This window comes from Dermacentor silvarum, chromosome 8 (genome assembly GCF_013339745.2).
Source record: "Dermacentor silvarum isolate Dsil-2018 chromosome 8, BIME_Dsil_1.4, whole genome shotgun sequence".
NCBI lineage: Eukaryota > Metazoa > Arthropoda > Arachnida > Ixodida > Ixodidae > Dermacentor > Dermacentor silvarum.
Genome location: NC_051161.1, coordinates 91900065 through 91912557, shown reverse-complemented (window position 1 = coordinate 91912557; position 12493 = coordinate 91900065). Strand labels below are relative to the sequence as shown.

The following is a 12493-nucleotide window of genomic DNA, read 5'->3' as shown; positions in this document are numbered from 1 at the left end:
ACCGGATGAATTACTGTATGCGTCTGCGCAGTTCTGAGTGTTGGAAAAGCACAAGAATCATAAGTCAAGCTTTACTACAGTCTATGTTTTTAATGTCTTCGCCTGGCACGAACAGAAACCTTCGCTGCCGTGCACCCACGCGAAAGCTGTCAGTTAACTTCTTCATCTCAGTATAGTTAACCGATGTATTCAACGTATGTGGCTGGCAGTAGTATTATATATATATATATATATATATATATATATATATATGCTGCAATCCCCTATTGTGATGCTTTGTTGCGCCGGCGTATATTAGATGCCAAGGACTTAGACTTACTGTGTCTTGCCTTGTCTGCAACAGACATGAAGGCACTCCTGCCGATGTTAAGAGCAAACATTGTGTGGTGTATTCGTTGCAGTGTTTATCGTTGCTTCCCGGTAAGAGTAATGCAACACACCTATATATGTGTGTGTGTGTACAAGTGCAAATTGTGCACGTATATACAGCCTGTGTCATCCCTGTCTAGATCACAGTGGTGGTATGCCTTGTGTTTCTGCGTAGTCCATCGAAGGGCACTGCTGATTTAGGACATAGTTCGTGTTGAGCGTGCAACGCCAAGTCGAAAGGCCAGCGTTTACATTCGCGCATCTCCCTTTTCGTTGCTTTGCGTAGCCACTCCAATTTATATATGACGTCACCCAGTATTTCAAAAGAACCACAGCGGTTAAACAGTTTCGTTGTAAGATTGGCGGAGAGAACAGTGGCGTTAGTGTACGGGAGAGCCGCTAGCATGGCAGTTATAGTGATGCAGGAATAATGGGCAATGCATCGGTTTCTCAAGCCGTCGCCCTTGTGGTATCGGACGTCATTTTGTCTTGTAGTAACCGTCTTAAGTGTGATTGTCATAATTTATTGTGTGGAAATCATTACAGTAAATTAGGTTATATATTATAAGCGCGACGTTACGGACAGTGATCGTACCGTTATCAGAGCATTGCAAAGAGCAATGCTCTAAATACAAAAAAATGTTACCGTTGAAGAGCGCCCCTGTCTAAATTGACTTCATATTTACTGACACACATGTTCTAAATGCTAGTCACATTGTGTGCTGGAAACGTCCTGGTGAGTTGCATTCGTATTGAACGTGAAACGCTTGAATACAGTGAACAAACGTTGCGAGGAAACCACCCTAACAGTGTTGAACCTCGAAGAACAACAGAAACGTCCACATTTTCCGTTTCAATGAATAGCTTTCCAAATCCTAAGAATATCTGTGTACTAGACCATAATTACCATGGAGGCCGACCGTTCGCAATGCCAGATTTCAAGCTGGAAATCCTGGTTTGAAAATTTAGCACAGGAAATCGAAAACAGCCTTTTATCGTCTTAGTTACGTGCCAAGATACACAACTATAAGTGGCTCTCTGGTTTCACAGCACGTGCCCAGGTGCAAACACACCGTGGGTGCAAATCTGTATTGCCCCAGTGGTGGCGTACTGCCCGCGTAGTGTACGTGGTACGTACGTGGTGGCGTACTGTATACCAGCGTACTGTACTGCCCCAAGTGGTGACGCCCCGTGAACAGGCGCAAGCACCTCACAGCTGCCCTAGTTCTAGACAGGGATGATGACGGCTGAGTGTAGACGGAAATACAAGAACACTTGTGTGATGCTTGTTACTTACGCGAAGAGTGAGATCTGTTTGCTTTCGATGTATCGTCTAATGTGGGTGCTTTGAATGGTGTGTGCAGTGTACTTCTGACAACTCAGATTCATGTCTTGCCTGCTGGCCTGTGAACGCGTGTTGTGTCCTTGGTGTACATTGTCATTCAGATTATGTGATCACGCATATGCGGCAGTGTTATTCCTGAAGCAGTGGATCTTTGAGACCAGCAGAAGACTTAATTACAGAGCTGGAATATGTTTATTTTCACTGCCTTGGCATTCTGCTGTGCGCAATAGCTTTGTGAGTACCGTCTACGGAGCACCTCAATAAAAGTAATAATAAAAATAATCTCCGTGTTTCTTTATTTGAATATTTCTTACCAGGCTCTGGCAGGGAATGCTGTCATCCACACGACTGTAGCACGATGCTGCAAGAGAAACCCATAGGGACCCAGCTGTAGCATAGATCTACAAAGAAAACTCATACGCGTTCATGTTTCTGAGAAACCCGTATGGGTTTCTTTTGTAGCTTCGTGACTACAGATGGGTGAATGAGAATTCTCCCTTTCTGGACTTTCCTCTACCTTTCGGGCTTCCACAGAACTGATTTTCCATATTCTGACGAGGATCAATTTGCAAACTACAAGTCAATCTTTCTTCAATGTCAATGATATTTGCATGGTTAGAACTCAGCGAAACAAGATGCTTTCGAACGGCAGTAATGCCATTACATTTTCTACTTGCCATAAGACATAATGCGAAGATGAGATTGTTAAAAGATTGCTTTGGGGTTGAGTTTACTGCAGAACCATACTAATTAAATTATGGTGATTAAATTACGAAAATCAAACTACTCACCTCGACTACCGTGATGCCAGATTAACTTGTGTTTGCGTATAAGAAGGTATAGAGAAATAAATAAATTGGAAATAAAATACAATTGCCGGAATCGTGTGTCTCTTCGCTTAAGGTTTAAATAAAATGATTCAAGAAGCTTCGCTTAACGTAGCTTCGAAGCAGTGCATTGCATCTGCCGCAGTTTCTTTTTTATCGCACTAGTGTGTGGACACTCCAGGTAAATGTTTGTAGGCGTAGTCACCGCGACGTTCCGTGTAAAGTCCAAGTGCGATAAAATCACGCCCCGCACACCGCACAACCGTACACGGTAGTTGCGAGGTAAATAAAGCGTGCGACGGGGGAGCCGAGAAGGATGGTGGCTTGAGGCGAGCCGTCTTCCCACGCGCTCAATGTTGGAGGTCAAGTAGCCACGTGATCAAGTCCGCGTGATCAAGCGCGTCTCCCCCTCAAACCCAGCCGTGGCTGCGCATGGCTGTCCGCGTAGCTGAGCGCATACGTGACCAGCGCGCCGTATTTCCGAGGTAACCTGCAACAGGTGCAAAGACTTTGAGCGAGTCGAGATTGCTGGTGGCTTTGTGCGCGCTGTTTTCACACGCGCCCCTGTGTTGGAAGGTCGCGCAATCATAAGTGTCCGAGAATCTGTGAAGCGAGAAGCAGCACAAAGCATACGCTCCCCCGCTGGCGGCGCTTTTCATTATGCCATCATTGTGGCAGCCAGTATTCACGGTCTTCGAGTGAGATCTGTTCATGTTTGCTTTATTGCTTGCGTGACACCATGCTTAATTGAATTACCTAGCGAATGTGTACTCCAGTTTGCACGGCCGATAAAACTACTAGCCTTCGCATAGTTCTCTAATACTCTGTTATCGCTATAAATGCTTCGCCTATCGGTGAGCACTGCGAATTTTTTCCATGCTTCGGCACATCACGATAACAATCAACACACTGAGCGAGAAATGACAACGAAGATACCTTTGTAGGAGAAACAACGTTTCTTTTTATAGAACATATGTCTGCATATACAAATTATTGCAATATAAACCTATATACTAATATATAACACTTAAACGCGCATATATTTACACAAGTACAAAATAGGTCTCGACATTTTGGATCGGTCTCTCGTCTGTCACCATCACACCCGAGCAGAGCGTCTAGCGAAACGCAGCCGCTGTGTTTCGGTCTGAACCGACGTGGCACTTCGTGGCTTCAGGCAGCACATATCAGGAGAGTACAGATAATAATGACAATGACAATTGTAACAACAAAAACATCGCACACTATAAGACAATGATGACCTTCGCTTTCGAAACATGAAGATGCGCATGCTAACAGCAATAGTGAGGACTGTTGTTTCTACCCGCACAGAAGTTCCATGAAGAAAGAAGAAACATGCTTTAACATCTAAAAGTTGTGGACATCGCATCACTCGGATGGCAGAGCTACGTGCTCAAAAATTGAAAATGCACAAGCGCAGAAGTCTGGAAATGGGACAACACTATAGAAGTCGGCATGCATTGGTGTTGGCCATGCCACTGCTGAATGGTGAGGCTTCGGTGCCTACTCTACAGCTGTCGACTTGTCAAGAACGCATTGCCACAACGTTCTTGGCTGCAACAGTATCGTTAACTTATCACAGTCTGTACTGCGAACCGTATCACGCGCACAAATAGTACTGAAATGATATGCGTTAAAAGCATAAAAAGAATATATCTTGCTTTTAGTGGTGCGCAAGCACCAATGACCTGTTTACATCATAAAAATACATAAAACGACGCTTCGCTCAAGTGGAAACACTCCCGAGAGCTTTGCATCATAAGAGAATAAAATGGCGCTTCGATGTCGAGGTAAAATTGAATATCACGAAAGAACCGATGAAGATGAGACAATAACTGTTTGAAAGGAACGATCACAAGTGTCCAAATACACGCGCATGGTAACATTTTGCACAAACGTCGAAAAACATAGAAAAAGCACCAGACTTAAGAGTACCGTCTCACTATTTGTCGGAAACATTATCCGCTTGCACGTCCGGACGTGCTTGCTTCTTTGGTGAAACCACCTTATAGGGCGATTTCTGGTAGTAAACATCAAAAAACTATAAACTCTTCGCCGCGGAATAGCGGCGCTTTCTTTATGAATTGGAATACGAAAACGTATAGGCAAGCATGTAACGCGTTATATCGGTGCAATCTCTCCTCTTACAATCACACGTGTTGTAGGCCTCTGCCGTCAGCTCCCAGAAAAGTGATGGCTTTTCTTCGTGTAGACAATCAAATATTTATGCACATTAAACTGCTTGAATGTCGTTCACCATTTCTAAAAATGGTGGACATGCCATATATAAGGAGGTGTATTTGTTTTCTATGACTTTTGTTGTCTAAACAAGCGCTCACGGTGAGCGCCGGGTGAACGCTCGGAGTAACTATGCTAGCAGCACCATTGAACAACGTTCTTAAAAACGTCGCTCGTGCGTCGAGGCCCTCAAGGTACATTCAGCGGCTCGCTTGCAAAGTGGAACATTTCTAACAGTCACTGTCCTCGTTTTCAGCAGTCTTCACTGTTAATGACTGCATAACCTGCACGCACCTTTCCAGAAGCTTCCCTTCGCAAGTTTTATCAGCAGTGCTAACCGTTACACCCTTATCACATTCGGTTGAGCACAATCGACCGATGGGTCTGCATTAAAGCTGCCACAATGTTCACACATCACAATGTTCTTGTGCATGCTGCCTCCTAGGAACATACCACACATACAACAGCCAAGTTCATATTGGCTGCTTCGATTTGTGATGCTACCTTGCATTTCACTTATTTCTTTTTCTTTCTCACTTGTGTGCATAACCGGTTTCATAACACAAACAAGATACAAAGCACAACACTATTCTTGGGCTTCCCATGTGAGCAGACTGTCCCATACAAGCGTTTCCCATCCAGTGCTGAAGACTTCTATTACTCATGCTAGACTACACCCTAAATGCAACACATTTATATATTGGTCCTTTGCACAGACCTAGCTATCTGTGTTGGCGTTCTTGGACAATGAGAATAGCGCACCCGTACGCAACGTGAAATAAGCAGCATTCCTTTGGGCCATCACACTAATCGTGTGTGCACGAGAATATACATATAGAACTGTCACAAAAATTGAGAATAAAATATTTCAGTGCGCGGGGCAAAGCCCGCGCCGAACCAAACACTTAAGAAAGCATCTGGTGCTCAAGTTACACAACGCAAAAAAAAAAAAAACGCGAGTGCAAGTGCACATGTTGTTGTAGCATGTGCAACGCCATCCAACCTCAATGTCCGAGCACCAACGATACCACTACTTGGGCTAAGTATGCTACTTTCAAATGTGACACACACACAACAAAAAAGAAAGACAATATTCGAGCTGAGCTGGTTACTTGGGGGCTTGCTGAAACGACGGACCAGACTGACTATACCTGGACATTAATAAATGAAGAGATTAACGCAATGACGCCCGAAATATTGATCATGCAGACTAGCGCCTGCATCGAAAATGTTGCCTCACTGCTGCATGTTGAAGCCACGAAAAATAGTTCCTTTCTTTGTGTGTTTTTCCAGTTGCATTGGACACACCCCACATTGGAGTGCTGCGATTTCCGTAGGAAACGGTCGAAAGAAGCACGTCTCGCTCCACACCACATGCACCAACATGCAAACGTTGCTTTTCGAAAGCTCATCTTTTGGAGTTGGGCTGCCGAGCAGCGGTGATATAAAAATAAAGGAACGAGAGCTACTGTGGCTTAGCGCATTGCGGCCTGGAGAGGGTTCTCTCCTCAGCCTATCCCTGGCGTGGTATGATGTTTTCTCTGTCGGCTTCGCTGGCAGTCCAATATTTCCCCACGCAGCATCTTTGTCCTATGGCACATTATCTCTCGGCGCCCTCTCGCAAAGCGCTTGGGCTGAAGCGGCCGCCAGACAGCGCTGGGCCAGCTGTATGTCACTGCAGCGCTTGGCCACTATGATGGCTTTTGGCTTCGGCCCTCTAGATCGATCGATTCACATGATGGTCACTGGGAGGGCGGCCTGATGGTAGCCGGTAGGTGCAGCACTGCATCGTGGATGGTCGGGAACACGATGGGCGTGGTGAACATCTCCAGGATGTCAGAGCGTAGTAGCATCTTGTACGTAGGCACTGCGTAGGAAGCAGAAAAAAAATCGCTGATAATTACGATACACCATAATGCGATATTTGAGTGCAGCTGTATACATGTTTTCATTTCGCGATATACTGGGTGGCGCGGACAATCTGTATCGTGCGGCACGTTGCAAACGGAGCGAAGTGTGGCGTGACTGTCTCCCTAATCGGGGGATCGCGAGAGGCAGCACGTGGGTGACGCGTGGGCGCGATTCACAGCAGCCGCCGCAGACAGACTTCCACTCATGCAGCGCTTTGTCTCTATACAGACGACGCACCGGCTGCTCTGGCGCCATCTCGTAGCCATCGGTGCCGCAAAGCCCGCCTTGCGCAGCACAACGCTTTTCTCACTCTTTCGCCATACCCTCCTCTTCCACTTTCCTCCTCGCGCTCTCTTCGCTATCGCCGTCTTTCAGCTGGTGCTCGTCGCAGGAACGAGCGAATAAGAGCTGCGCTCTAAAACAAAGCAAAGAGGAGACGTTCTGATAGGTGCAGTTGCCAATCAAAGTTAGCTGAACTCGCGCGAGTGCAAAGTACCTATGAAGGGCTGACGTCATAAATGCATGAAGCGACCTTCGCTATCTGGTTAAAAACATTTCTCAAGAGTTTCTAGCATCTCGAAAAGAAGTGAATTTGTATGATGAAATGTCGCTTTGGTGTTAATTTAACATCAAGATAAGCGCGGTAATGTCAAAGATCGCGAAGGTGAAGAAGACGTGACAGTAAATGTCAGAAGTGACGATCGCAAATGTCGATACAGTAGAACCCCGCTGTTACGTTCCCGGGTGCCGCGTTTTCCCGGCTGTTACGTCATTTTTGGCCGGTCCCGGCACAACTCCCATAGAACCCAATGCATTGGTAACCCCACTGTTACGATGCAACTGTGGGGCCATTCCAGCATCATACATTGTGAACTGCCACCCCGCGCTGGCCCGAGCGGCCATTTTGACTTTTCATGTCGCTTGGCTTGGTTGCTTGACGATGGCATTGGCCACCCAAAGTGCCGGGGCCGACAGTTATGACGTATTTTCGGTTTCCGCCAGCAAAAGTATGGCCCTTGAGATCCGTATTTGGTATCTAAAGATGGTGTCTATAACGCGTTGCGGCCTTAAAATTGGTTTTGGCTCATAGATGTTCCGTATAAAGTCTAAGGGCGATAACGTCGTCGCTGCGCGCCGTATGCTGTATGTGCAAGTGAAAGCGTGCGAGGGGAGCCGACGACCGCATCTAAATCTCTCGCGCGCGCATGAAAGAAAAGCAGGGAGGAAGCACGCCTTCTTACGTTGCGCTCAAGGCACTGGCGAGGGAGCGAGGGGGGAGGGATAGTGGACGGCGTTTTGCTCTGGCATCAACTGCGTACTGTGCGGCGGCGCGCGGTCGCGCGGACCGTATCTTGAAAGCCATCTTCGTTGGGGGCAGAGCCTACGCAGTGTAGGTGCATCGGCGGCTCGTAGCTTTGTACGTGCTGTGTGATCTCGGCGCTCAGTTTGTGCTGAAGCGATAGACAACAGCACGAAGGTCACTTCGCTCGCTTCTGCAGCGGCACTTAAATTCCTCACCCCAGCGTTTGACAGCACGTGTCTGCGCTCATCGAGTGGGATGTGTTCATGTTTGCCTGTGGGCGCTGACACCACGCTTGTTAATATAGTTAATAAGCGAATGTTTACAAGTTTATACGGACAATAAAACTACTATTCTTACTTTGTATAGCTGTCTACTAATTTGCTATCACAATCGATACTTCGGCTGTCGGGCGAAACTACGACTTTTTTTCACACGTAAGAATTAAAATAATATTGTGTGCAGTTCAACACTACTCCAATTTCTCAGTTTTTCCTGTTTCCCGGCTCTTACATTTTTTTAACGGTCCCGTGAAAAACTTATCAGCGGGGCTCTACTATGCGCACGAGGTAAGATTTTCAACAAACGCCACAAGTTTCAAGGACATGAAGAAATCACCGTGAATGCTGAAGTGCAATTCAAGTGTTTTCGTCCAACAAAATAATTATATCATGTATTAAGTGGTCAAAAACTATTGAGGAAACAATGAATATTTATGAGGGCACCATATTCTCCGCTGGATCGATCATAGGGACGCATAGTACATGCTCTTAGAACTTAGTTGAGGCATGAGGCTTATAAACGTTCTGCCACACTTCAAAATTGGCAATTCTGGATCTTTGTACGCAGACCATAGTACAGGAGGCCGCATATGTACAAAGCTGGATGAACGTTTCTACATTTATACCTTACATTTCTACATTTATACCGACTATACCGAGGGTGGAAAGTTTGGCATACAGTGTAAAAATGTACAATAGGGTTCACAGCTCACCTGAACAACACGCGAAGTAGACGACGACTTGCGAGTCTCTAAGCTCTTTCAAAATCTGCGGTGAAAAGAAAAAAAAAACGCACAAGGTTATACAAACAAACGAACACCGACACGACTGCATCCAAGTGCAGAAAAAAAATACCAAAAGTATTGAGAATCAGCCACCGTATATAGACAACACAATTTCATCAGCGCACTATAGTGCGAATACTTTAAAATTTTTCATCCACAGAGCTCTAGAAGCAAAGCGACAAGAAAAAAAGGCAAAAGAAAAAAAATATTCTGCACTCGTATAGTGTTTATATCATTTCTCGTGTGCTTTTTTTTTTCCTCCCGTCGCCCTGGCATACTACAAAAGGGAGTTTCAGAGACATTCAACCTGCATTTACTCACAATGTTCACTCATCAACCAATATTAGGTGGCACAATCCTAATTTCTATAGTCAGAGAACATGATGCAGTATAGTGACAAAAATAAAAAGAAATGCAGCCGACATTTTGAGGTGTATTCCTCTTTCTCATTGTGTCGCAATAATAATAATAATAATAATAATAATAATAATAATAATAATAATAATAATAATAATAATAATAATAATAATAATAATAATAATAATCTCAGGTTTCACGTCCAGTACCATAAATGGGTTTAGTTTCAGAGATGCCACAACGGAGTGCTAAGAATGAACATTTCGCAACTGCTCTTTAACGTGCACCTAAATTTAAGCTTACGAGCGTTTTCTCTCTCTCTCTCTCTTTTTTTTTACTGTCCATGTCGCATCCCAAGGCCGGAAGTGCCTCGCGACCTTGCGCTCACCAACGCGCTTGCGCTTACCGGCCTATGCCATAGCGGCGGGCAGGGTTAACGGTGGCAATTCGACACACACCATCTTGCCTTCCAGTATACAGGGTGTCCCACTTTAGCCACATTTTAAGGGATGTGCAAGTGTCACATAGCTAGACAGAACCAAGGTAATGTTGTTTGCCGTCGCTTGGAGATTCTCAGATTTATTTTTTGCCTTCTGCTTAGTCACATAATTAGACCTAATTAATTAATCAATAAACTTCTCAAACAGTATAATTCGATGAAAAGTGACAATGAGAAAATCGTAGAGCAAGATGAAAAACCGCCGATACAGCGTTCTGTTGCTTAATACGTGCTACAGCAAAGTGTTTTTCCCCCGCGAATACACGCAAAGTGCCACGAGCGGCCAGCTGCGCGGCAATTTTGCGTGTATTCGCGGGCTTCGTTCACGCTCGGGAAAACTATTTTATGTAGCACATAACAGAACGCTGTATTGGGAGTTTTTCATGTTGCTCTACAATTTTCTCTTGACACTGTTAATCTAATTATAATATTTGAGAAGTTTATTAATTAACTCCTGTAATTAGGTGGAATGCAAAAAATAGTCCGAGTATCTCCAAGCGACGGCAAACAACATCACCTTGGTTCTGTCCAGCTACGTAGAATTTGCATATTCTAAAATCTTGGTGTATTATAGTTGGTATGCCCTGCATACACAATTTACTCTGTAAGTCGCCTACCGCGGTAGCTTAGCAGCTACAACGCTCAGCGGCTGAGCTCAAGGTTGGGGGTTCAATTCTCGGCCGCTATGGCTGCATTCAGGTGGGGGAAGTATGCAGAAAAACGACTGTGCATTCGTGTTTCAATCAGGCGCAAAATGCATATAAGCCCAGCTGGTCAAAAATAATCTGCAGCCTCCGCGCGTCTACTTTTGCCGTCTCTCAAAGCGTGCGTAGCTCTGGGACCGATAACGCCGCCTAACCTAGCGTCCAATATTTCAAAATCTTATGACGCATACGATATACAAATATGGGACCCAAAGTTATCGATCAGGCATACAAAAGAGCGTAAATAGTACAAAAGAACGCAGAAGGCGTACAAATGCGTCTCGGTTTTTGGTCATGCAAAGCCACTTGGAAACACTACTTCGAAAACTCCCCAAGTTCAGAGTTTTAGATTAGGGGACGGAAGATTGAGGCTTGCGTTCCCCTTGGGTCCCAGCCAAACCCAAGCAGTATTTCGTTCTTGGGTACACAAGCGGCTTGTATCCCCTAATCTTATAAAGCTTTCTAATTCACTGCATAAGTCATCTCCAGCGTAATAATATCGCCTTATCTGGTGCCTTCAGTTATATATCAGCGTTTAGCTAAGTCCTGCTGATGTCCGACGGGACGACGCTCACCTCCTTTAGCGTTTCGATTCCCGAGGAGTCGATGTAGACGCAAGCTGAGCAATCCAGGATGACAGCCGCTATGGATCCTTCATCGGCAGCGTTGTATTTGCCTTGGTCTTCGAGAAGACTGCGCGTTTCACTACGGTACAAAAAGACGTAGCATATACGTGAAAACATGTCACTAAGAACAGACTCACGCACTCGGTCGGTTGTAAAGAAGCCGGCAGCAAAGTAGTGATCAGCATTTCCAACTACACCCAAATACTTATTTGCTCCAAAGCAAATCACGCTAGCGTACTTTGATATAGTATGCCTACTACATATAGATCTTTGGCCCGTAAACGAAATAACGTTGTTTAGGCCGATTTTTTAAAGGCCATTGTCGGCTCTCAAATGAACACTACTATAAGAGGACTTCTTAAAGTGCTAAGCTAGAGTTTGCATGTACGTTCTGGTATGCCAGTCAAGGATCGCTTATTAATCAATTGAGAAACAGAGGATTGTAGTACGCGTTTTATAATTATCTGTAATTATTCCCGCTTTTTCATCGCATCTTCGACGAAAAGCACTCCGCAATCTCCTGAACTCTCCCAGCGCAGTAAAATGTCCCGTTTATCCTTGTGCCCGCATTTGTTTCATGATCCACACCTGAAAAATGAGCTCCCTAATGAGCCAACTCATGTCGTACTAATCACCGCTTTAAAGTTGACATCCCTTTTTTGTCACACTAATTTGTATTTACTCATTCATACCAAAGACAACGAATGAATGGAACCACTTGCCCACCTCCATCGTCACCATTCTCAACGCTTTCGCACTTAAATGTGCCATTGACGATTACTGTATGTGCATGGAGAGAGATCATTTTTCGGCATCTGCGAGCGCGTGCCAAGCTGCATACTTGCGCCCTCTGACGAAGCAAGTTGCTTGTGTCGAGGCATGGCACTGCGCATGCGCATCCTGTCGCCTCCGTGTGCATGCCAGTACGAGATACCAGGCGCTTGCTTCGTCAGAGGGTGCAAGTAATCAGCTTAGCACCCGCTCGCAGATACCGGAAAATTTTGCACCCGACTGTACTAATCACATATGATATGTACTATCTTTTCTTCTTTCATCACCTCCTTCTGTAACACCTGCGGGCATTGAAATAAGTAAACACATACTACAGAGGCACTGCAAAGCGATAGCAACAACCAGCGTTAATATCTGTACTGTTCTGTCCATTGTTCCATAGTTGTCTAAACGAATTTGAACATAACATAGGGAACTACCCGGGGAGCGCCGTACATA

At 45.1% G+C, this 12493-nt stretch overlaps 1 protein-coding gene across 7 annotated transcripts in view; it reads right to left on the bottom strand.

Annotated features, from left to right (window-relative positions):
* Positions 1–3496: 3496 nt before the first annotated feature.
* Positions 3497–12493, bottom strand: part of LOC119461572 (sulfate anion transporter 1) — a 220616-nt gene continuing 211619 nt past the window's right edge. For all 7 annotated transcript variants that reach the window (XM_049673224.1, XM_037722921.2, XM_049673227.1 and 4 more), the window contains exons 17-19: positions 11213–11342; positions 9006–9060; positions 3497–6667 (exon numbers count right to left, since the gene is read on the bottom strand). In XM_049673224.1, coding sequence (XP_049529181.1) covers positions 6543–6667; positions 9006–9060; positions 11213–11342 — 310 coding nt within the window. In that variant the 3' untranslated portion in view covers positions 3497–6542. The remainder of the gene's footprint in view (positions 6668–9005; positions 9061–11212; positions 11343–12493) is intronic.